The sequence below is a fragment of the Carya illinoinensis genome, chromosome 9 (genome assembly GCF_018687715.1).
Source record: "Carya illinoinensis cultivar Pawnee chromosome 9, C.illinoinensisPawnee_v1, whole genome shotgun sequence".
NCBI classification, from domain to species: Eukaryota; Viridiplantae; Streptophyta; class Magnoliopsida; order Fagales; family Juglandaceae; genus Carya; species Carya illinoinensis.
This window is the reverse complement of record NC_056760.1, coordinates 16,838,626-16,865,072: the sequence shown is the minus strand read 5'-3', so window position 1 is coordinate 16,865,072 and position 26,447 is coordinate 16,838,626. Positions and strand designations below refer to the sequence as shown.

Here is a 26,447-nt window from a genome sequence, read left to right as displayed (position 1 = left end):
TGGTTATAAACTGATCATGTATATACGTACGTAGTCTTATTAATTTGTAACGGATTCAATTAATCATTCTGAGAAAAAGAAAGCGTGCGACCATGAAAGTCTACTGTACGTACGTCGTTTATTTAATGATATCCGGAAACTAATTTTGAAAAATGACTTCAGATGGAAAATAATTAATGAATATTGGACATTATTAGAATTATTTATCAAAATCTGGATTCTTTAATTTCCTTTTATTTAAATTAAATTTAGGAATATCTTTCCATTCAGATCATGGAAAATATTGGCTCGTTATTGATTATATGAAATGCTTAAAAAACTGGAAATTTTGTACAAACAGATCAAGAGCATATATGCATCGGTTTTATTATTTGAACTTCGAATAACTCTCTTCAAAGACTTACTTTGAATTAACTAATTCCATTCTTATGAACTCTCTATAGAAAAATCAAAACAAATCGAATACGAACAACTCGTGGAAGTGACCAATTACTCTCAAGTTGGTGTAGATTTCATAACATCAGGCTAACAGCTAGCTATAGGCCGAGATATAGATCAGAATTATTTGGATAGTGAAATCGGATTAATTGAGATGATTTTTTAAAATTGTTAAGTTAAAATGAAATAAAATAATTTTTAAAAATCGTGTGTTGGAATTAGGAAGCGTGAGATGGTTTTGGATTATGAAATGATTTTAAAATAAGTATTTGAATAAGAGAATATCTCTCAAAATAGAAGTTGAGATAAGATGATGTTTCAATTCAAACGCGCTCGAGTCTTCTATTCAGCAGTTGTTTACTAAAAGATAAAAAAATAAAAATGGGTTAAGAATAAAAATAAAATAAAATAAAAAAGAAGGAAAGACAGAGAGGTAAAGATCATTAGAGATGTACTTCATCTACAACTACCATAAATCGGGGATACGTAGCAAATATCCAGGTCCCTGCTCTACAAAAATGGGACGCTTTTTTATTTGGATGTTACTGCTACCTTAAGGCTCTCTAAACTGATATAAATATCCCGTTATGAGCTCCGAACGGTACACTACATTTGTCATTAGCATTTTAGACTTTTGTTACAATCATGAGATTCTCCATTATCTCTATCCTCCTCCTCCTCCTCCTCCCCCTCCCTTTCTTAGCCTCATGTGTACAAAAACAGGTTTTTCTCTCTTCTTAAGAATTTCATGTATTCGTGGTTTCATCATTTTCTCATGATTAAGGTTTATTCGACAGAAAGTTTTGTGATTACACCATTTTTTCCCGTTTCTGTGTTTTTGTTTCTGGGCCTCCACAGGTTTACATAGTGTACTTTGGAGACCACAGTGGAGAAAAAGCATTGCATGAGATTGAAGAAACTCATCATTCATATCTGCTCTCAGTGAAAAACACTGAGGAAGAAGCTAGAGCTTCTCTCCTTTACAGCTACAAGCACAGCATCAATGGCTTCGCAGCAGTGCTCACACCCGAAGAAGCCACAAAGCTATCCGGTAAATTAACAAAACCATTACACGCGGATTCTCTCTCTCTCTCTCTCTCTCTCTCTCTCTCTCTCTCTCTCTCTCTCTCTCTCTCTCTATTTGTAGTATTAAAACAATGGTTTTGAGCAGATTTGGAAGAAGTGGTATCGGTTTCCCGGAGCGACCCAAAAAAGTATTCTTTGCACACCACAAGGTCATGGGCGTTCGTTGGATTGGAAGAGGGAGAGGGAGAAAGAAAGCAGTCGTGGTGGAAGGGATCAGCAGGAGATCACTTATTGTCCAAGGCCAGATATGGAGAAGATGTCATAGTTGGAGTCTTGGATAGTGGTAACAATTTCGATACAAACTTAATCATATATAGTTTTGGCCCAATGATTGTTTTGACATGTTATTGTGCGTACGTACTTTCATCTAATTTGTAATTTAGCAACTATACATGCATACATACATACATACATACATACATACCAGTACTACTACTGCAGTAGGATATTATAATTGCATGTAGATGAGGGCAAATATGCACTACATGTGATCTGCATGCATGATGATCAGTACTGTTTTGATTCAGGAGTGTGGCCAGAATCAAAGAGTTTCAGTGATGAAGGGATGGGCCCCATACCAAAATCATGGAAGGGAATCTGTCAGACTGGTGTTGCTTTTAACTCATCCCATTGTAATAGGTGAGCTTGCTTAATCGATCTGATCTCTACATGCATGCTGCTTTTTCTTTATCTATGGCTGCTTTCAAGTTTTAATAATTGTGAAAAATGATTCTTCCTTGCCCTACTCATGAAATGCTTGAATGAATGATTCTTCCTTGCCCTATTCATGAAATGCTTGAATGGAATTCTTTCTTTTGGGTGACCCATGAGTGACTTTCTGAATCTTATTCTACAATTATATGTCTCTTTCAAAGGGTTAGCTAATCATCATCATCATGTACATTTGCTCAATTAGATTATTAACTGGCGTTTGTATCATGGGCATTTTCCAAGACATACCAGGTGGTCAGATCATCACAGCATGCAATAGGCCTGCATGCGTTAACATATGTGACCTATACCGTGTCGTTTTGACATTATGAGATTCGTAGATTAATGGATTATTAATTGAAGGATACAAATTATATATTAAAATTGTCAAAATTTGTTGAGTTACAGCTGTCCTTTTCAAACAAACAGGTGAGTTACTTAAATAGTTTTTGGCTTATTTCTCATGATTCCCTGCATGCATCTTGTGATCATCTCCAATAATCAGCACCCCAATGCCCCGGCCTCCGTGCATTTCCAAATTCTCCTATTTGGATTCTTCTTCTTATTCAGTGTCTGTTGGTCAATATAAAGGAAGTGATGATCACCAGCATGCAATTGGTGGACCCCTTCCTATTATATATACATATATAGAGAAAATAAAAACATTAGAGCCCTCAATCAAAGGCATAAAATAGTACTACTACATTGCTGGCCAATGGCATATAAATTATATATATATATATATAGATATATATATATAATTGTTGACTAGAGGTACGTAATAATATTTATGGTGAAAAGGATGTTGCCTGTAGTCCTTTCGTTTATTGTCTACGTGCAGTACTGATCTAATGGAGGTTTTCGGAATTATTTCCATTTCTTAAATAAAGGAGGAGCTTAGAAAAGAACTTGCACCGAAGAAGAAAGGATTAGTGGTATTACCATCTTCAAAATAAAAATTGTGTAAAAATTAACTTTGGTTGAATTTTCTTAACTTCAATGCTGCACTCTACCCCCATAAGATCAGGATCATGTCATCACTTTGAAGCACTTTAAGAGACAGATCAGAGGGAGAGGGAGAGGGGTTTCGACGATTTCTTTATATATATAAATATATAATTGCTGTCTTTTGACAATGAAGTTTCTTTCACTATTGGCATTTTCCTAGGAAACTCATTGGAGCTCGGTACTATCTCAAAGCTTATGAGATATACTCAGGCCCTCTAAACAACACCGAAGATTACCGGTCAGCGCGTGACAAAGATGGCCACGGGACACACACTGCCTCAACAGTCGGAGGCCGAATGGTCCCCAATGCCTCAGCCATCGGCGGCTTTGCTCTTGGCACTGCCTCCGGCGGAGCACCACTCGTCCGCCTCGCCATATACAAAGCCTGTTGGCCAGTACCAGGCCAGTCCAAGGCAGACGGGAACACATGCTATGAGGTAGACATGTTAGCGGCCATTGACGATGCCATTGGTGATGGTATCAATGTTCTAAGTATTTCCATCGGGACTGATAAACCTGTTAACTATACGGATGATTACATTGCAATTGGAGCCCTCCATGCCACGAAGAGAAACATAGTAGTTTCTTGTAGTGCCGGGAACTCGGGCCCTACACCTTCAACTTTATCAAACATTGCTCCATGGATCATCACCGTTGGTGCTAGTAGCGTGGACCGCGAGTTTGTCTCTCCTGTTGTGTTGGGAAATGGTCAGAAAATTGAGGTAACGAGTTGGAAAAGTTACAAAATAGTTTACACGTCTCTTTTGAATTTAGTTAGAAGCATTTTTGAGCAATTTTTCTGTATAAATATTTGAGGACAAAACTTTACCACTAAATTGCCAAATCAAACATGCAATAATGTTTTTGTTTTTCCTCTTGAAATATTGATCATGTGCCGTGCCTTTGTTTGTTTCACTCTTTGTTGACTAATTACTAGGGGCAAGCTGTGAGTCCATCTAAGCTGGAGAACAAGTTGTACCCATTAGTATACGCAGCAGATATTGCTAATCCAAACGTGACCGAAGACGATCTAGGGTAATTTCCCTCTCTCTCTCTCTCCCTCTCACTAATTTGACTCTTGCTTTCAGTGATCAAAACAAAGACTTTGGCTAATTTGACTTGCTTAATGATTTGGACTAATAATTGTTGCAGACAATGCCTCCCCGACTCTCTTTCACCCGAGAAGGCCAAGGGAAAGATAGTGTTGTGCATGAGAGGTCTTGGGACAAGAGTTGGAAAAGGCTTCGAAGTGAGGAGGGCTGGTGGTGCTGGTCTTATCCTTGGAAACACTCAGGCTGCCGGCGGCGAATTACCATGTGATGCTCACGTGCTTCCTGCCTGTACAGTGGCTTATAGTGATGCAGATAGAATCCTCGGATACATCAACTCTACTAAGAATCCAAAGGCGACCATCATACCAGGAAGGACAGTGCTGCATACCAAGCCAGCACCATTCATGGCTTCCTTCACTAGTAGAGGTCCAAATGTCATTGACCCTAATATTCTCAAGGTACGTAATTAAACTTTCTGCATGCAGCTCTATTTTCACGCATTTATGATACGAGTTTTCCTTTTAATCTTTTTTCTGGCCACACGAATTCAATAAAACTGAACTCCATAAATCCATCCATATGTTACGGCTTTGAACATTTGTTTAATTTTACTTTCATATGTTTGTTTGGTTTACTTTACAGCCTGACATCACAGCTCCAGGACTGAATATACTGGCAGCATGGAGCGAGGGCGATGCTCCTACAAAGTTGGCAGAAGATAAACGAATTGTCAAGTACAATATTTTGTCTGGGACTTCAATGGCATGCCCTCATGTGGCTGGTGCAGCTGCACTTCTCAAAGCCATCCACCCTACTTGGAGCAGCGCTGCAATAAGATCAGCCCTTATGACCACTGGTACTTGTGAATGTTTTTTTACTACACTCCTTTCATACATATATCGAGTTAGGTAAAGTGGAAGTGATACCCTTGTATATATATAAGCTCTAGATACAAGTATTCTAGTAATTTCAAACGTTAAGTTAATACCATGTCTTTGCTTGCCATGGCCAACATGTCCTAAAGTTCAACATTTGTACCTTCGCAGCCCAGTTGACGAACAACATAGGATTGCCATTGAGCGATCACTCCGGCAATCATGCTACTCCCTTTGCATATGGCTCTGGCCACTTCAGCCCAACAAAAGCAGCAGACCCTGGCCTAGTGTACGATGCCTCGCACTCTGATTACCTTCACTACCTCTGCACCTATGGGTCAATCAGCAAAATTTATCCAAAATTCAAGTGTCCCAAATCACCATTAGCGGCAATGAACCTCAACTACCCGTCCCTAGCAATCCCCAATCTCGATGGCGCCGTGACCGTTACAAGAAAAGTCACAAACGTTGGTGGAAGTAAGAGCGTATACTTCTTTACTGCAAGACCGCCGTTGGGATTCTCCATAAGGGCCTCCCCAAGTATTTTGTTCTTTGATCATGTTGGCCAGAAGAAGAGCTTCACCATCACAGTTAAAGTAAGAAGCGAGATGCTAAGCACGCTTAACAAGGATGAGTATGCTTTTGGGTGGTATACTTGGACCGACGGACTCCATGTTGTAAGAAGTCCAATGGCAGTATCTCTAGCATAGTTATAATTTCATGGTGATTTATGCTCCTTTGTGCTTTACTCGGTTCAAAGATTTATATTGGGCCAGATTATAGGTATGCAGATAGAAGAAATAAGGCAATTATTCATATACTTCAAGTACAGTTCTCGGCCAAGTAAAAAGGCTTGGTTTTAAATTTTCTAGGATTAAAAACAAAACATTGGAATTTTTTTTTTTTTTTTTTTTAAGTGAGCTAATAATGAAATTAGTGATCATCATTTTGGGTGGATGCACAACGTGATCATTGATTTGTTTCCTTTCATGGATGAATGAACATTCCAATGCTGCACTGTAAATACTTCAACGTAATATGAATTCTTCAAGCATGAAAATCGTGCCTTCAATTTCAGGAGTGAACTGCCATCTGCAATTCCTCTTCCATGTTCACTACCACATCTCCATATATCTCCATCTCCTCAGAACTGTTCCTGCATTGTCCCTAATATAATTTATTACTTCCGGTGCATGCAGAGAAAAGTATTTGATTCCCCAAAAAATCCAATAAAATTGGATCTTCTCTACTTCCAATTGATTGAGGTTATAAGACATGATCCTATGGAAACAGAAAAATATGACATCCTTCTATGTTACAACAGCAAAACTATGATCCTTTCTTTGTAATTACAGTGGATCTTGCCATTTATCTGTACATATCTCCATCAACAGGTCACTCCTGATTTGGATGCAGGTAAAAGTCCACCCATAAGGCGTCACTTTGGACCCTAAAGGAAAGTTCGCGTGGATATTACCCAAGCTACAAGATCCATAAAATCTTGAATGGTGCTCCTCTAATTAGCAAGGTTTAACAGGGAAAGCCAATGATGTGGGGCCTTAATCCCGAAAGGTTCCGCTTCGATAGATTCATGCCTCATCTTCATCCCACACATCCGTTCTCACTCTGACCCTTTCCCCTTTGAAGTGGATATACTTCCATTTAGATTTGTATCTTTTGAGAACCAATTTCTTCTTATCTTCTTGACCGAGTTTCTGAAAGGCATGTGCCACTCTCCTGACAGTATCTTGATCTGGAGTTACACTCAACTCCTCCATGTCTGCAAAAATCTGAATGTTTCATAAAGAAAATGGATAGTTTAGTAGCGTATTGTCTTCAACACTTTTCAAAAACATCAAATATAAAAACAGCAAGGAAACAGAAGAAGCAGTTTCTTGCATAGAATGTAAGCAAAGTGTAAGAAAGCAAATAAGATGGTAATCCTTATACCTCTATTATCTTATCTTGCATGCTGTGATGATCATACAAAGAGATCATCCTAGAAAACAACCGCTTTGAGATAGAACGTGTATGTACATGCAAAATCATGTTCCACAATGATTCAGCCTCATCTACTCTCTGATCCATATCAAATGCCAGTAGAAGGGTGTCATATGTTCCCATTGTTGCTCCTTGACCTTTGCTCAACATCCACTTGGCCAGCTGAAACATTACCAAGGAACATTAATTAGATTATAAGCTGGAAAATATCACATAACTGATATAAGTTATTCTACTGTGATGATTTTACAGAAAATTAGCAATATGAGCACATCATCAATTGATTTGTCTCATGCAGGTGCGTATAAAATTATAAACCACATAGATCTAACCAAAATTGTCATTGTTTTCCCTATGTGATTTATTCCTGCAGAATTGCAAATATTTACATATTTATAACATGTTTGTATGTTCCTGAATAACCGACCCTACATTGCTAAAACATGTTTATAATACAATATTTTGAGTCTGAGTCCAGCTTCTTTTTACTAATAGGCAAGTAAACACATTCATCTGAACAGGATTGAACCTGCAACCTAACCCTCCACTCTTCATTTTCAGGGGGCAGACATACCATTTTGGTACAAAAACCATTTGTAATTCCTGCATTTAGCTAAATACAAAGAGCATCACCCATTTACAGGCTGCATTTATATACTCAATCTAGGATATTACAAATTTAGGTATATTCCCATTACCAACATCACTACTAGCAAAATTTGTAATATCCTAGATTGAGTATATAAGCATGGAAAATAGGATCCCACATTGCCTAAAAGAGAAAAGTTCTTGCAATTTTTAACAATTTCATGAGGCGCCAATTGTAACATTGGCTGGTCATTTTGAACTATAATTTCAATGTTTAGATATGGCTTGAGCTTTGCCTGAGTCGTTACAAAAACTATAAATTTGAGAGCCCAAGATGAAGTCCCAAAAAGAAAGGGCAGAACGCTTAACCCAAGCACTGGGTGCCTTGAGTTTCCATAGCCTATAGAATAAGATATATATATAAGTAATATAATTTTTTTTTTTTTTTATCGGTTATATAAGTAATATAAAATTTTATTGAAACTAGTAAATAGGCATAGCAAAGTATACAACTGCAAACACCTAACACCTAATTACAAGTTATAGAATAAGATTTATATTGCTTGGCCATCAAGTGGGATTCAGCACTCCCATCCCAAGAACCCAATTTACCTTTAAAGCATATGTTATTTAACCTAATTCGTTCTCACAGAACAAAATATATATATATATAAGGGGGAACGAAAAGATAAAGAAGATATGAGAATTTTTTTTTTTTTTTTTTGGCACCGGGTGTCAAAACAACATCCCAACTAATCCCAATGGTGCACAGGCCCTCAACAAGGAGTTTCCCACAAGTGCACCTTGGATAATTCAATGAGAAAATCCCCCAGTCCGATGGCCCCTAGAAATTGTTTGCACCCAAGGGGATTTGAACCTTAGACCTAGGGGGAGCATACCCCCAAGCCCAAGGCCTTTACCACTTGAGCCAACCCATAAGGGTTAGGATAAATTGACATAAGAAAGCTCCACTCAGCTCAGAATTTCATGCTATCTTCATCTAAGAGAGAGAAAGGGAGGTTTCAAGTTTTCATTGAAGCACACGCAAATAATTATCTTTTTTCTTTTTAATAAATAACATGCAGATAATTATCTTAAATTTAACTATTATAGAGTAAGGCCTACCTCTTGAATTATAGCAACAAGATTCAGTTCAACTTTTCTAGCCAAACGCAGAAACCCAAATAAGAATAGACGTTTATTCTAAAATTGTTATACCATAAAAAATATTACAAAAAAAAAAAACTAAACAGAGATTTCAAATAAAGAACCTAATAAAATTTAGTTTACCAAAGACTAAACAGAAGAGAGAGAGAGAGAGAGAGAGAGAGAGAGAGAGAAGAAGAAGAAGAAGAAGAAGAAGTTCAGGCCATCCTGGCATGTTACGACATCAAGCAAGCCTAATTTTTGCCATCAATGAGGTCTGCTATTTATGGTTGTACACAAACTAAGATGACTCCAGGAGTCAGGCTCATTGAGGTCTCACATTGAGCCAGTCTAAAATGTACAACTTAGTAAATCTTACACCATATATATCATAAAATCAATTTCAGTGACTGGCACATTCAACTGATGGAATCTCATTCATCTAAAATTGTGTTGTGGAACAGAGTTCATACAGGTTGCAGCATGCAATCATGGATAACCCACAATAAGGTAGAAAGAACAAAGAGCACAAGTATGATACTTGAATTACTAGCTTCCATTGATTCCTCTTCCTCAAGATTCGTAAAGCCTTAGCTGCTGCAACCAGTGGGAATTCTGTCTCCCACGCAATCCATTTATCTAATGCTCCATAAACAGCTTCTTTCTCTTTGGGAAGTCCATAAAGCTTCAATATCAAAATGAAAATATGACAAATTAAAGAAATTACAGAGAGAATCTAGCACCTTTATTTCTACTTCAAATACTTGAAGATTCTTCAGAATAGTGCTTTAAAACTTAACAGTATGTGTTCCTAAGGTTTACAAAAATAAAAATAAAAAATCCTAAGGTTTACCAAAAAAAAAAAAAAATGAAAGACAAAAAACTGCAATGGGAAACACCAGGAAATGATCAATTAACATACAGTTCTAACAAGACCAAGAGCCTTCTGCCCAGACGCAGCCCAATCTCTTTTCCTCCACAAGTGGTGCTCTCTCTTTCCAACCTTTATTGTTTTCCTATATTCCAAGGAAGAAATCCAAAGTAATTGTGAAAATATGGAAAATAATAATAGCTGTCACGACCATCCACCAAAGAACTAGACTGACATTTCATTAAGAGGTAAAGCACAACCAAACATCCACACAACAAAGAAAATAGCTGAAAAAATTTGGGGAACTGCTATATTAGATATTGACAGAAGAACTGTTCCTGAAAATGAAAAAAGAGAAGTTGCATACTTCCCAACAGCTTTGGAATTAGTTAGCAGTTCTCCACCATGATTGAGTGAGCATTTGACATGGGGAACTTTCAGCGCCTACATGTTAAAGGGGAAATTTGAAATGCAAACAAACAAATAAATGATCACTAATTCAAACAAACCCAAATCTTAGGGAAAATTAAAAAGATGAACTTAAATGTTCTTGCTTGCCTTTGCAGTGAAGATGGTAGACCTTGTTGCATTTTGAAGGAAGGAAATCGTGCAATTTGAGAGTCTGGACCTCAGCAACAGCTCCACCTCGGCTTTCTCAACCTAATGAGGCCACGAAAGAAATCTAGATGATTAAGCATGGAAAATAAATAGGCAAGACAAAATCAAATAACTTTGGAACCCAACTATTCACCTGACTTATTCCTAATGAGGAGAACCGGCAACAAAATGAATTTACACCACAGGCAATCATCATGTTCCTGCTCTTCTCCAACATCAAGCAACTTCAACCCACAAACAAAACATGCTTAGAAGATAAATCCTTTCCCAAACTTCTGATTTATAGGTAGTTCCAACCTGTTAATAAAACAATGGAACTTTTGAAATGCCAAAGTGAGAAAACAAAATGGAAATAGCTTAACCAAGCAATGATATAGGGAATCAACTCAATCGACAATATGGTCTGATACATCACAAACGTATTTCCGACGCATCCAACCACCAAACCACAATTATACGTCCTTCCCCTCCTCTGTCCATGACATTACAAATAGAGTCCCTCCAATATCAACCAACATGAAATCACTAAATCTACAAATTCCAATATACAAACAGCGATAACCCAAATTTCGAGTTGGCACCAATCAAAATTAAGATGTGGTTACGGGGTTAAAGCTCAAGTATCTTACCCAATCTCAGAGCAGTATTCAGACGAATTCAAGAGCGACGCGACGCCGCCTAGAGATGGTTCGTGGTGGTCTGAAGCACTTGGCGAGATGACGCGGTGCTGCTAGCTCCGGTGGCCTCCACTGGTCAAACGGTTTATCCTACAACAGAGAGAACGAAATGAGAGAGAAATGGAGAGAGAGAAGAGAGAAACCGAGAGGGGATTTTACGGGGTGAGAGAAACTAAACAGAGAAAACGGAGAGAAAGAGGGAGCACGAAATCAGAGCAAGAGAAATCGGGGAGAGAGAGAGAGAGAGAGAGAGAGAGAGAGATGCCGGCGAGGCAAAGCGGCGACGGCGGATGAATGGGACGGCGTGGGGTGGGGTGGCCTACTCACGGAGGGAAAGAGAGTAAGACCAAGTGAGATAAAGCGAGAGACGGACGGGGGGAGACAAGCCAAAACCTAACATGCGAGGAGAAGCACCGGCGTGTGAGGGGGGCCGCAGCCACGAGGCGGTGCGGAGAGAGAATGAACGCAAGAGAGATACGGGTGGAGGACTTACCGGCTTGGGGTGGTGTTGCAATCGGCGACGGGGAAAATATAGGTGGCGAGAGAAAAAAGTCACGCAGTGGGGGCGAAGTACTTACCGCCCGCGGCCTAGTACGGAGGGCAGCGGGGGTGCTGCGCAGAGGTGACTGTGGGAAGAAAGGGAGAAAGGCAAAAGAAAATCTGAAGCTGTTATAAAACTATCGAAAGGAGAGAGAGATAGAACTCAGAGAAGTTATGAAACTTATGAATTTCTTAAAGAATTCAACGATATATATAGGCGTACAAAGGGAACTATGCAAGTTACTATGCAGTACTATGCTGGTACTGTGCATATTTACTATGCAGTACTATGCTGACACTATGCACTATGCGATGTCGGCCATTTACTATGCCAGTTACTATGCAGTACTATGCTGGCACTATGCACTGTGCATTTGACGGCTAGCTCAAGGTGGTCATACAATTTTACAATGTAATTTTACAACACTCCCCCTTTGGATGACCACATATAATGAATATGCCTCGTTAAAACCTTGCCAAGGAAAAACCCTGTGGGAAAAAACCAATGGCGAAGGAAAAAGAGTACAATATTCATGTGTACCGTAAAATGCTTTAAGATTGCCTCATTAAAACCTTGCGAAGGAAAACCCAGTGGGATAAAACCTTAGCGAAAGAAAAAGAGTACAATCAGCATAAGTCTTCAAGACGTTACTCCCCCTGAAAAGTGCATGATAAAAGGTCTTCAAGTCTCCGCATTCCAATGTTCTGCACAATCTTCTTAAATGTTGCAGTTGGTAATGCTTTTATGAATAAATCTGTCAGATTATCACTTCATCGTATCTGCTTGACTTTAATTTCACCTTTTTCTTGAAGTTCATGAGTATAAAAGAATTTAGGTGAAATATGTTTGGTTCTATCACATTTGATATATCCTCCTCTAATTTGAGCAATACAAGCAGCATTATCTTCGTATAAAGTTGTTGGACTATCATTAATCACTGGAAGACCACACTTTTCTTGAATATGTTGGATCATTGATCTTAGCCAAATGCATTCTCGACTTGTTTCATGAATTGCAATGATCTCTGAGTGATTTGAAGATGTAGCAGATAGTGTTTGTTTGACAGATCTCCATGATATAGCAGAATTTCCATAAGTAAATACATATCCAGTCTGAGATCTACCTCTGTGTGGATCTGAAAGATAACCTGCATCTGCATATTCAACTAATTGTGGACTTGAACAATATTGATAAAATAATCCCATATCAACCGTACCTCGAAGGTATCGAAGGATATGTTTAATGTCATTCCAATGTCTTCGAGTTGGTGCGGAACTATATCTTGCAAGTAAATTAACTGAAAATGCAATATCAGGCCGAGTGCAATTTGCAAGATACATTAGGGCTCCAATTGCACTGAGATAAGGTATTTCAGAACCAAGAATTTCTTCATTGTCTTCACAAGGACGAAATGGATCCTTCTGCACATCAAGTGATCGAACAACCATTGGAGTACTCAGGGGATGAGCTTTGTCCATGTAAAAGTGTTTCAAGACTTTCTCTGTATAATTTGATTGATGAATGAGAATTCCATTTGGCAAATGCTCGAGCTGCAGGCCGAGACAAAATTTCGTTTTGCCAAGATCTTTCATTTCAAATTCATTCTTTAAATATGTAGCAGTTCTTCTGATCTCTTCAGGAGTTCCAACAAGATTTAGATCATCAACATAAACCGCAATAATAACAAATCCGGAGTCTGATTTCTTAATAAAAACACATGGGCATATTGGATTATTCTCAAATCCTTCTTTCAATAGATATTCACTAAGACGTTTATACCACATGCGTCCGGATTGTTTTAACCCATATAAAGATCTTTGAAGCTTAATAGAATACATACTTCTGGATGTACTCAGATTAGAAGCTTCAGGCATTTTATATCCTTCAGGGATTTTCATATATATGTCATGATCTAATGATCCATATAAATATGCGGTGACCACATCCATCAACTGCATATCCAATCTTTTTATAACTGCCAAACTAATCAAATATCTGAATGTGATTGCATCCATAACAGGAGAGTATGTTTCCTCATAATCAATCCCCGGTTTCTGCAGGAAACCTTGTGCAACAAGTCGTGCTTTATATCGCACAATTTCATTACTTTCATTACGTTTACGTATAAATACCCATTTATATCCAACGGGTATTACACCCTTTGGTGTTTGTATAATTGGTTCAAAGACCTCTCGCTTTGCTAGCGAGTTTAATTCAGCTTCAATAGCTGATTTCCATTTTGGCCAGTCATCTCTACGTCGACATTCTTCGACAGTTCTTGGCTCAATTTCTTCATTACTTCTGATAATGTCAAGAGCCATTTTATATGAGAATATGTTGTCGACAACAGTTTTATTTCTATTCAAAATTTCTCCTGTATTCATGAAATGTATCGAGATCTCGTTATTTTCAGGTACCTGTCCCTCTTCAAGGGAAGACATTTCATGAAATACCTCTTCAGGAGGTTCTTTCTCAGGAGATTTACTCTCTTCATGAGCATCAATTACTCTTATGGCCTGTGTTGGTATGGACTCTTCAGGAGTACCAAATTCATTTTGTATTTTCCTCTTTCGAGGAATTTTGTCCTTAGCACCAATAGGCCGTCCACGCTTCAGGCGTATCTTAGACTCGCCTATTGCTATTTTGGCAACTTGTCCTTCAGGGACTGCAATCCTTGCTGGAACATTAACAGCAGGAATATATGATTTTACCACACCTTTAGTGTCAGTAAATGCATCCGGTAATTGGTTTGCAACACTTTGCAAATGAATAATCTTTTGAACCTCTAGATTACATTCTTTTGTACGATGATCAAATTGGGAAAGAGCTTTATTTTCCCAAGTAATTTCTTGTCGTGCTTCAGGCACCGACTTCTCATTACACAATGTTTGTCGTGCTTCAGGCACCGACTTCTCATTACCCATTGTTGGAAAAATGGATTCGTCAAAATGACAATCCTCAAAACGTGCCTTAAACATATCCTTGTAAGAGGCTCAAGGTATCTGATAATAGATGGAGAATCAAACCCAACATATATCCCAAGTCTACGTTGAGGCCCATCTTTGTACGTTGTGGAGGTGCAATTGGAACATATACAGTACATCCAAAAGTACGAAGATGAGAAATATTTGGTTGCTGACCAAATGCAAACTGTAATGGTGAATATTTGTGATATGCTGATGGTCTAACTTGAATTAATGATGCTGCATGAATTATAGCATGTCCCCAAGCAGAAATAGAAAGATTTGATTTCATGAGTAAAGGTCTAGCGATTAGCTGAAACCTTTTAATCAATGATTCAGCTAAACCATTTTGAGTATGTGTGTGGGCAACTGGATGTTCAACATCTATTCCTATTGACATGCAATAATTATCAAAAGCTTGAGATGTAAATTCTCCTGCATTATCCAATCGAATAGTTTTAATTGGATAGTCAGGGAATTGTGCTCGTAGCTTAATTATTTGTGCAAGAAGTTTAGCAAATGCAGCATTTCTAGTGGAAAGTAAACAAACATGTGACCATTGACTTGATGCATCAATTAAAACCATAAAATATCTGAACGGTCCACTTGATGGTTGAATAGGCCCACATATATCTCCATGAATCCTTTGTAAAAAAGATGGAGATTCAAAACCAACCTTTGAGATAGATGGTTTGATAATCAATTTACCTTGAGAACATGCAGAGCATGGATATTCATTGGGTAAGATAATCTTCTGATTCTTTAGGGATGCCCATACGAATTATCAATTATTCGTCTCATCATTATTGATCCCGGATGTCCAAGGCGATCATGCCAAGTCATAAATATTTTGGGATCAATGCACTTCTGGTGCATTACAACATGTGATTCAATTGTTCTCATTTTTGTATAATACAATCCAGATGAGAGGGCAGACAGTTTTTCTAATACGAGCTTCTGGCTCGAAATTATTTTAGTAATGAGAAGATGCTCTTTATCGTCTTCGTTAATGGTTTCAATATGACAACCATTACGACGTATATCTTTAAAACTTAATAAATTTCTTCTGGATTGTGAAGAAAATAGAGCATCATCAATGCAAAATTTGGTGCCATTAGGCAACACAATATAAGCTCTTCCGGAGCCTTCAATTAGATTCGATGAACCGGAGATGGTATGAACATAGGCTTTACTCAATGTTAGATTTTGAAAATATTTTTTATCCTTAAGAATTGTGTGAGTTGTAGCACTGTCAGCCAGACATACATCTTTATTATTCATCTCGGAGATAGAAAGTTCATCAATAAGACTCATGATTCTACAAAATATATAAAACTTTCATTACTAAAAAAAACATTACAGAATAAAAATATTTTACAATAATATAAAGGAAATACATTAATTAAAAAGGAACACTTCCATGATCAACTCTACCACTAGAATCCTCAAAGAAATCAGAAACATCAAAACTTGTAATATCTTCTCCATCTATAGAATTTAAAGCATATGATGGTTCAGCAAAATTTGTTTCAAATTTCTTTGTTTTTTCTTTTATGGAAGATTGGTATAAGTCAACCAAGTGTTTAGCTGTACGACAGGTACGAGACCAATGTCCAGTCATACCACATCTATGACATTCATCTTCATATTTCTTTACAAATTTATTTTGAGGACCTTTGCCCTTTTCTGAGTTGAACCACTTCTGATGGTACGGTGTATATCTATTATTTTCCCTTTTAGTGTGGTCACTTCTAGGACCTCCACTTCTATAGTTTTTCTTACCACGTCCACGCCCTCTTTTTCTTTGAAAAGATGCACCATTCGCTTCTTGGAATGATGTAAATCTAGTACCATTCACTTCAGGGAATGATATAGAACCAGTAGGACGTGACTGGTGATTTCTTAATAAAAGCTCATTATTTTGCTCAGCTAATAGAAGACAAGATATAAGTTCAGAATATTTCTTGAACTTTCGCTCTCGATACTGCTGCTGCAGGAGCACATTCGAGGCATGAAAAGTAGTATATGTCTTCTCTAACAAGTCATCATCAGTGACTTTTTCACCACATAATTTCAATAGCGAGCTAATTTTAAAGAGTGCAGAGTTATACTCACTAACACTCTTGAAGTCTTGCAACCTCAGGTGCATCCAATCATGACGAGCTTTTGGGAGGATTACAGTTTTTTGGTGTTCATATCTCTCCCTTAAATCATTCCACAAAATAAGTGGATCTTTCACCGTTAGATACTCAGTTTTTAATTCTTCATGAAGATGGTGCCGAAGGAAAATCATTGCCTTAGCACGGTCCTGCAGGGACCCTTGATTTCCTTCTTTAATTGTATCTCACAGGTTCATTGCATCCAGATGGATCTCAGCATCAAGGATCCAAGATAAATAATTTTTCCCAGAAATGTCAAGAGCAACGAATTCCAATTTTGTAAGATTTGACATTTTTTACATATATAAATCAAGAACATAAGTATGTTTAATATTTCATATTCATTTTGAAAACTATAAAAAAATATATTGAAAGACTTACTTGAAGTAGAGGACAATTAGCTTCAAGATCGTCAGAACTCTCGTGCTGATAACGTGTTATAAAACTATCGAAAGGAGAGAGAGAGAGAGAGAGATAGAACTCAGAGAAGTTATAAAACTTATGAATTTCTTAAAGAATTCAACGATATATATAGGCGTACAAAGGGAACTATGCAAGTTACTATGCAGTACTATGCTGGCACTGTGCATATTTACTATGCAGTACTATACTGACACTATGCACTGTGCGATGTCGGGCATTTACTATGCCAATTACTATGCAGTACTATGTTGACACTATGCGCACTGTGCGATGTCGGCCATTTACTATGCCAGTTACTATGCAGTACTATGCTGGCACTATGCACTGTGCATTTGACGGCTAGCTCAAGGTGGTCATACAATTTTACAATGTTATTTTACAACAGAAACCTAATATTAATTTTATCGTTATAATTTTTTAAAATTTTTCACTTAAAATAATATATATAATTTAACTTTTATAAAATTTAAAATAATAATAATATTAAAAAAATAATTTTTAATAATATTTTATTTAATTTTTAATTTTTATCTTAACTAATCTTTATCTCACTATTAAAATAAACATGACCTCATAATTCCATCTCATCTATTAAAATAAATTAGACCTCAAGTCTTATTAAGATGTATAGTTCAATTGAAATGATATAAAATCTTTTAAATAATAATAAAAAATTTTAATTGAATTAGAATGAAATCATTTATAAAAAAATATGTATTTAGATAGTGAGATAAGATAAAATAATTTTTAATTTTTAAAATTTAAAAAGTACGTAAATCTTGCTATTTTATAAGGAGCTGAATTATGTATTAGCAGTTTACACTATTTATTTACCGTTCATGTCAGTTGTACGCTGTTTATAACTATTTTTCGTTAGTTTTTACTGTTTATTTAAATAAATATTTTTAAAATTTAGAAATAAATTTGTGTTCAAATAGAAAAGTTACTGTACGGTACATCCAAGTCTCAGCATACCGTACAAGAATCTCTTTTATTTGACTTTTTAGTTTCAATTATGATTTGGGCTAAAAGAATTGGGCCTCTGATATGTAAGGAAAAAACATGGACAACATTTGGTTGGATTTTAAGTTTACCTACAATGGACCTTCATTATATGCTCTTCAACGCGCTCTTTTTTCCCTTCATCATATTCGTGTAACTATCTTATAACCTATTTTACAATCATTCAATAAAGTAGTACTCTGATGTAAGAGGATACGGATTTAAAGATGCTGAGTTGACATATTCGACATTGATGGCACTAGACTACCTCGACATGGAAGGAAAAGGTGAAGATCCTATGAATTAAGGCGATATTGCGCAATTGTAAATGAATGGGGAAAATATAAAACGAAAATACAAAGTTGAGTTTTTGGCTTGTGAAGCATTAAGGCCTCAGTTTCCATTGCGAGTTGTCAGAGTGTGTGGAAGTTGCAATTTGGAATAGGGAGTTGGTACATCGTACAAGAACCCATTTTTGTTCAACATTTTAGTTTCAATTATTATTTGGGCCGAAAGAATGGGGCTACTGATATGTAAGGAACAAACATGGACATAGTTGAATTGGATTTGAAGATTACCTATAAGGCCCATATGCCCTTCAGCCCACTCTATTTTATTTCCACAAATTTAATAAATTAAGGACACCCTTGGATCAAAACCAAGTTAAGATCCAACTAAAATCAACTTAAGAAGGAAAATCGGCACAAATATGGCAAAAAAGGGTGAAGATCATAGGAATTGATACAATATTATGCACCCATCAATATTTTGACCATAATTTTGACTATGGGTATCAGAATCGTGCATATGATCCCAATTCAGAAAGTTCTTTTTGACGCACACATCGTTATGACCATGCTATGATTTATGTTTTTTTTTTTTTTTTTTATTGTCATATTTTGCTTTTCGTTTTGAAAGATGATTTTTATTTCTGATGTGGGGCCAAGTTTTGACTATATACTTATTTTATTACTTAATTGTGTGGTCACCTAGACTTCTCTAGCTATTTAAGCCCATTTTATGGACTTCAGAAATGGATTTTGGACTTTGATCAATAAATTCTAATCTCCGAGTTTATCTCAAAGTTTCTCTCTGTTTGCATCTTTCTCAATCTCAATCTCAATCCCCAGTTTTGGTTGCTTAGCAAGCCTTTAGAAGAATTTCTATTTTGCCTAGCATCAATTATGATTCAGGCTAGAAGATTGGGCCACTGATATGTAGGGAACAAATATGGACAGCATTTAGATTTATTTATTTGTATTATATTCTTAACAAAATTTCATCACTCTAAAATAATTGGTTTTATACGTTAACGTTAGACCCATTAATGGACGATGGGGAAAATAGCCGAAGATAAAGTCACCAACTGCAATAAGCTGAAAGGGTGATGTTGATGAAGAGAAAAGAAACAAGAGCTATAGAAAAATAAGAAACAAAATACTGACAGCCATAGAAGAAGCTCAATTGTTTGTTAAAATTACACATACAAAACTGACCACCTTCTTTCTTTCTTTTCATCTCTCTTTTTTCTTTGTTACACGTGTACTATTCCTACATACTTTTTTTCTCCCCATACATTTTGGCCACTCTAATGTTGTCTCTTTACATACCATTCTCAGTATTCTTCTAACTCAAAGCTAAGTGCATTAAAACAGACAGAGGTCTTCTTAAAGAAAACATAGACCAAGCTCAAGGCATCTTATGGTCAATCAAATACACAGAACATAGAAAGTCACCAAGAGTTCAATAACTATAGAGGAAGTCTTCTATGTCTACAACCTACCAAAAAGGACAAGGAATTAAGAGCCAAATACCCAAAAACTGGTACTAATCATGAACGACCTAGATGCCACGAACTCATAACTAGACCTTCGACTAGAAGCTCTTGAAACGATATGTGAATGAGTAAAAGAAGAGGTTTTAAATCAAATGAATTTCAAAACCGTTTGCAATAACTTCTGTAAATGAAGGAGGAAAACATACCTTATCAACTAGAAAAAAGGAAAATCTAAGTTCAGTTTTTGGCTTTGGAAACAGTGGAGCCTCAATTTTGTTGCGAGTTTGTCAAAGTGTGTGAAAGTTGCAATTTTGAAGAGCAAGCCGGTACACCGTACAAGAACCTTTTTCTATCTAAGTTTTTAGTTTCAATTATGATTCAAGCAGGGAGAATTATGCCACTAATTTTCATGGTTAGCATTTATATTTGTTTATTTGTATTCTATTTGTAACAAAATTTTCGTCACTCTCAAATAGTTGGCTTTAAATGTTAACGTTAGTGTCATTAACAGACAATGTGGTAAGTAACCGAAGATAAAGTCACCATGCAGAATGAGTGAAAAGGGTGATATAGATTAAAAGAATAGAAACAATAGTTATAGAAGAATATGAAACAAAATACCGACAACCATAGAAGAAGCTCAAATGTTTATTAAAATTCCACATACAAAATAGACCATTTTCTTTCTTCCTTTTCATTTCCTCTTTTTTTTTCTCTCCTATAATTTGGCCCCTCTAGTGTAGCCTCTCTAAATACCGTTCTTCGTATCCTTCTAACTCAAAGCTAGGTGCATGAAAATAGACGAGTCTTATTAAAAAGGGCACGGACCAAGGTCAAGGTATTATGCACAATCAACTACACAAAGAATCGAACGTCACCAAGAACTTAGTAATAGCTAAGAAAACCTTCTATGTCTACAACCTACCAGAAAGGACGAGCAGCAAAAAACCCAAAAATTGCTACTATTCATGGATAACCCAGATGCCACAAACTAATGACTAGACCTTCGACCAGCCGCTCTTGAATCGATACTTGAATGAGGAAAAGAAGAGGTTTTGAACAAAACAAACTATACAAGCCTTTGCAATAAAATTTTGTAAACGAATGAGGAAAACAAACTTCATCTACCGGAAAAAGAAAAAGCCAAGTTGAGTTTTGGGCTTGGGAAGTAGCAGAGCCTCAATTTGCATTGTGGGTCTATCAAAATGTATGAAAGTTGTAATTTGGAAGAGCGAGCCGGTACACCATACAATAACATTTTTCTATTTAACTTTCTAGTTTCAATTAGGATTCAGTTGGAAGAATTGGGTCATTGATATGTAGAGAACAAACATGGACATCTTTTAGATTTATTTGTTAGTATTATATTCTTAACAAAATTTTCATCATTCTCAAACAACCAACTTTAAACTTTAACGTTAGACCTGTTAACGGACAATGGGGCAAATAGCTGAAGATAAAGTCACCAACTGCAATGAGTGGAAAGGTTGATATAGATGAAGAGAAGAGAAACAACAACGATAGAAGAATAGGAAACAAAATATCGACAGCCACAGAGGAAACTCAATTGTTTGTTAAAAAAATTCTACATACAAAACTGACTGTTTCCTTTCTTCCTTTTCATTTCTCTTTTTTCCTTTGTTACACATTTGTGTACTAATCCTGTATACTTTTTCTCTTCCTACAAATTGGCCCCTCTGTTGGCTCTCTACATACCCATCTTCGTATTCTTCTAACTCAAAACTAACTGCATCAAAATAAACAAGAGTCTCAGTAAAAAAAGAAAAAAAAATGAACAAAGGTCAAGACATCCTATTCCCAACCAACTACATAGAGTATCGAAAGTCAGTAAGAACTCAGTTTCGACTGAGAAAGTCTTCTATGACTATGACCTACCAGAAAGCACCAGGAGCCAAACACCAAAAAACCACTATTATTCGTTAATGACCTAAATGCCACGAACTTAGGACTAAATCTTCGACCATCAACTCTTGAACCGATACATGAATGAAGAAAAGAATAGGTTTTAAACAAAACAAACTGTACAAGCGCTTGCAATAACTTTTGTAAACGAATGAGGAAAACATACATTATCTACTGGAAAAAAGGAAAACTCATGTTGAGTTTTTGACTTTGGAAGCAGCAGAGCCTCAATTTCCATTGTGAGTCTGTCAGTGTGTGTGAAAGTTGCAATTTGGAGAGCAAGCCTGTACACCGCATAAGAACCTTCTTCTATTAATTTTTTAGGTTCATGATTCGAGCTGGAAGAATTGGGCCACTGATATGTAGGGAACAAAGATAGACAATGCTTGGTTGGATTTTAAGTTTACCTATAATGGGCCTCCATCATATGTCCCTGCTTGCTCTTTTTTTCCTATTTTCCCACAAATTTAATAAATGAACTACACTTTAGGATCAAAACCAATTGCTAAGATGCAACTAAAATCATTTTATGAATAATCATATAGGTGTAACTATCTTATAATCTATTTTACAACCATTCAACACAATAGTATTCTGATGTAGACAGATAAGGATCTTAAGGAGTCGAGCTTACAATTTCAACATTGATGGAATTGGACTACTTCAAGAAAGCAAATCGATGCAAATATGGTAGCTAGGAAAATGTGAAGATCCTAAAAATTGAGGCAATATTGCTCACGTGTCAGTATTTTATTAGTACGTAACTTTGACTACGAATATTGGAATTGCACATATTATCCCAATTCGAAAAACTCTTTTTGATGCACACATTGTGATCATCATGTTCATGTGCTTGGTTGTCCTTGTCTCTACCTCGACATCAGTCATTTTTCCTTCTGAATCGTCGATATAAGTAATTATTTTCTTTTTATGGTGACATTTTGCTTTCCGTTTTGAGAGGTGGTTTTTGTTTTCAATTTGGGACCAGATTTTGGCGAGTTACTTATTTTATTCATTATTTGTGCGGCCACTCAAACATTTTTAGATATTTAAGCAAGTTTATCTCAGTTTGCATCTTTCTCAATCTAAATCCCTAATTTTTGTTTCTTAGCTAGCCATCATAATAACTTCTATTTTTGGCTGACATCAAACTGCTTCATTAATAAAATCAAATATTATGTTTTTCATCTTATTCGAGTTTCAAATTTTGAACAAGTGTCTTTTATTTTATACGGAATTATAAAAAAAAAAAAGAGTGCATATATATCATTACTCATCATTTTAAAATTCAAAATTCCAAATTATATATTTCATTTGATCTTAAACCGAGGGATTCAATAGAACATTACCGTGAGAAATGTTATTCACTGTCATTTTAACCATAGTCTTTTTAGCAATAATATATTTTGATATGGCATCAAATGATTAGTAAATAAGTGAAACATGACAAAGATTTTTCGCAACATCTAGTATCATATCATGGGATAAGAGAATGATAATGAATAAAAATATGATGAGTAGCATTACTGATCCATTATTAATGTCATGTAAAAGTTATTGATGGCTTTTTAGTTACAAGAATTAATATTCCAAATCCATTATATATATATGCACATCAAGCAATGGCAAAGTTCATATTGATTGTAAATCTATAAACAAAGAATATATGCATGCATGCCTCCTTAATTAAGCATCTTGATCATTTATTATCACACAAAACAAATTTTTAATCAGCCTAATTATATATGCTTTGACATTGGATAATCATCTCATAATTGCATGCTTCAATCATACGTTTCTTATAGAATATCATCATCATCTACACCAAACCAAACCTTTTTGTTATATATACCTCGTTAACCAAAGCTCTAAGAAAAGAATAACGTTATCTGCAGAGTTTGCATGGCTTTCCCAGATCATCTAGCTCTAAGGCAAGCTACCATCCTGAGAATATGGACAAAAATAAACAGGCGGATTGCTTTTCTTTCATTCCATACGAATGCAACACCATTTTGAGGGCTTCTCTGCATCCATGCCCAACTTCAAACCTCTAATTAATATTCAACCTATATAAGTTACGTGACTGTTTATCGAATCTTGAAGACCAAGATCATCATGATCAGTGACAAATCACTATCATATGTAAATTATATAACACAAATAATCAGTCATCAAAATATATGAGCAGTAAGATGTGATTATCAGATGAGGTTGAAGTCATTATCCCTGTCCTAATTGCAAATTGCAAATAAATATCTTCTTCATCTTGTATACATATATATAGCTAGAGCATCATGTAAAAGAGAACAAAACTGCTGGCCTAGAATCAACGTCCCTAAATAAGTTATAAGTACTCGTCTAAAACATTTTAGAATTTATATCTATAGGCGCAATCGTTTTCAATGAAAAGGGTATGTGGGTACGTCAAGTACCTACGCATTCAAGGATAGCCCTAACAATTTTTATGTGTCGGGTTTTCTTGAGGTGGACGCCACCATCGATCTCCCTCTTCCTCTACACGTACGACGTACGTATCTCTTTCCGTGGGTTAATTTCTTTGCTTCATTTACATCCGTTTCGTATATATGCAAATCATTTTATACTAATTCGTCACATTAATGAAAGGATATATAATGACTAAGGTTTTGTTTGTTCTCACAAACTATTTAATTTCATTTTATCTCATTTAATCATTACAACTTTTCTAATTAATTTCTAAACAAAATATAAAAAATAATTCAATTTTTTCAAATTTTAAAATAAAAATAATATTAAAAAAAATTAGAAACTGACGTAACCTAACATGATATATTATATTATAAAGTTCTTTTATTATAAAATGAATCTGACATCTCGTGTTTAATTATAAACTCCATCAATTTAAAAGTTTTTTTATTTTTTATTTTTTAAGATTTCTCCACAAATAAAAACAACAACAAAAGACCTCAAGCTCGTTTAAATGGTATCCGCGGTATTATTCCCCCTAATTAATAGTTATAAATTACCATTAAATATTAGTCTTGAGTTTTGAGTCACCAATATTCTTTAATTTCGTGTTCTTCGAGTCTTCCATATATAATATATTATGCACTTGTATACATTAACCCATTCATAATAAACAAAAGAGAAATAATAGTCACCGAAAAAGTGTGTACACCTATTTTATACAGATCGATTTTTATTTTTTATTTTTTAACTTAATGAGTAAAGAAGTATTTTTTAATGATTTTATGATTTTTTTTATTTTTAAAAATATTTAAATGGGTTTAAAAAATGTATGAAAAAAAAATTAAAAAAAAAGGTTTACACTATTCGATCGATAGAAAAAAGGAAAGGAATGTTAAACAAATTAATTTGACTTCAACATGATTTCGGTCATTAATTTTTCAGTTGAAAACTTAAAAATTCTTTTAATAAAAATAAATAAATTAATGTACAGAACTTTCAATTCAACAAATTGAATTGATCTGATTTCTTAATTACCGTCAGTAACGAACATGCAATTTGGACCAAAAGAGAAGGAAAGAAGAAAACAGTGGATAAAACTGAAAAAAAAATGACCCCAACACTTTCTTTAATTATAACTCCACCCCACTTTTTACCATTCCAACCAAGTGCATCTGTACTGTTCTTTAGCCAAAACAAAAAATATTTTACATAAAATAAAATACACAAATACACACTTCCCTCCACAGCTCTTTATTTATTTATTTATATATATTCTTCTAAAAAGTGCAAAAAAAAACAAACACTTTTCCTCTCCCTTGACTTGTATGTCTTTGTTTGCTTGCTTCCTAAACAGAGCAAACACGACGGATGCACTTATCCCTCTAGAAGACATTTTAAACCTTCTTTCCCTAAATAATTAATAATTATACTGTACCCCCCAAAATAATGCATTTATGCTTCGAAGAGAGAACAAACAAAAGAAATCCCCCTACTCCTCCTACTGCCTACACCACATGACAGTCTTACACGTAAAAACACAAGCTAACTAGCATTATTGATGGAGCTTTCCCCTACCTACGTGAGGTTGTCCATCGATCCACGTGGCGGATGACAAGTGGCTCTTTGCGTTGAATTCATTCCTTGCGGACCCACCACATCCTCCAACGTGGGGAGGTCGTAGCTTGGCCCCTTAACCCTTACCCGATACAAATAACAACGTAAAGATAAATAATAACATTCTTTTTCATAATAATAATGATCTGATAAATAATAAATATTATTTTTCTTTTAAATTCATTTAAGTTTTATTTAATTTGGATGAGTTTAAATTAACATGAGAATTTGAATCTTAGACCAAGGAGCATACCTCCAAGTCTAAAACATTTGGTTTACTTGAGCCAATCCCTAAGCATTTGAATTATTACTATTATTTGATATTTTTATGATAAGATTTTTGGCTTATGAGTCTTGCCCATTAAAACAAAGTCTTTGAGTGTTTTATCTTAGATAATTTATCGGCAGTGCTAATGTGTCGTTCAGCTTTAACCGTTAAGCATGTCTTCTAACACATACGAATTAGTCTTTTTATTTTTATATTTTTTAATATTTTAAAAAAAACTCATCAATATATTAAAAATAA

General features: G+C 35.6%; 2 protein-coding genes and 1 long non-coding RNA gene across 5 annotated transcripts; 1 reads left to right on the top strand and 2 right to left on the bottom strand.

Moving 5' to 3' along the window:
* The first annotated feature begins 1,036 nt into the window (after positions 1–1,036).
* Positions 1,037–6,127, top strand: LOC122275403 (subtilisin-like protease SBT5.6). The gene is made up of 9 exons (XM_043084442.1): positions 1,037–1,161; positions 1,297–1,489; positions 1,610–1,807; positions 2,052–2,163; positions 3,404–3,965; positions 4,181–4,278; positions 4,396–4,753; positions 4,938–5,151; positions 5,342–6,127. The coding sequence occupies exons 1-9, from the start codon at positions 1,084–1,086 to the stop codon at positions 5,878–5,880; spliced, it is 2,352 nt and encodes a 783-aa protein (XP_042940376.1). The 5' UTR covers positions 1,037–1,083; the 3' UTR covers positions 5,881–6,127.
* A 256-nt stretch (positions 6,128–6,383) lies between these two features.
* Positions 6,384–11,788, bottom strand: LOC122275404 (pentatricopeptide repeat-containing protein At4g18975, chloroplastic). Of its 3 annotated transcripts, none has more exons than XM_043084443.1 (9): positions 11,565–11,788; positions 11,024–11,161; positions 10,528–10,691; positions 10,335–10,436; positions 10,144–10,220; positions 9,828–9,921; positions 9,447–9,590; positions 7,121–7,333; positions 6,384–6,960 (listed from the first exon to the last, which is right to left on the bottom strand). In XM_043084443.1, exons 3-9 carry the CDS (start codon positions 10,609–10,611, stop codon positions 6,760–6,762), a joined length of 915 nt encoding a protein of 304 aa, XP_042940377.1. In that variant the 5' UTR covers positions 10,612–10,691; positions 11,024–11,161; positions 11,565–11,788; the 3' UTR covers positions 6,384–6,759. The 3 variants fall into 3 exon arrangements, with proteins under 3 accessions (XP_042940377.1, XP_042940379.1, XP_042940378.1); XM_043084445.1 differs by having other exon boundaries at positions 10,528–10,618; XM_043084444.1 differs by having other exon boundaries at positions 11,650–11,781.
* A 9,679-nt stretch (positions 11,789–21,467) lies between these two features.
* Positions 21,468–22,136, bottom strand: LOC122275108. Its single transcript, XR_006228488.1, has 2 exons — positions 22,026–22,136; positions 21,468–21,683 (listed from the first exon to the last, which is right to left on the bottom strand). It is a non-coding gene; the product is annotated as an uncharacterized LOC122275108 (long non-coding RNA).
* Between the last annotated feature and the right edge of the window lie 4,311 nt (positions 22,137–26,447).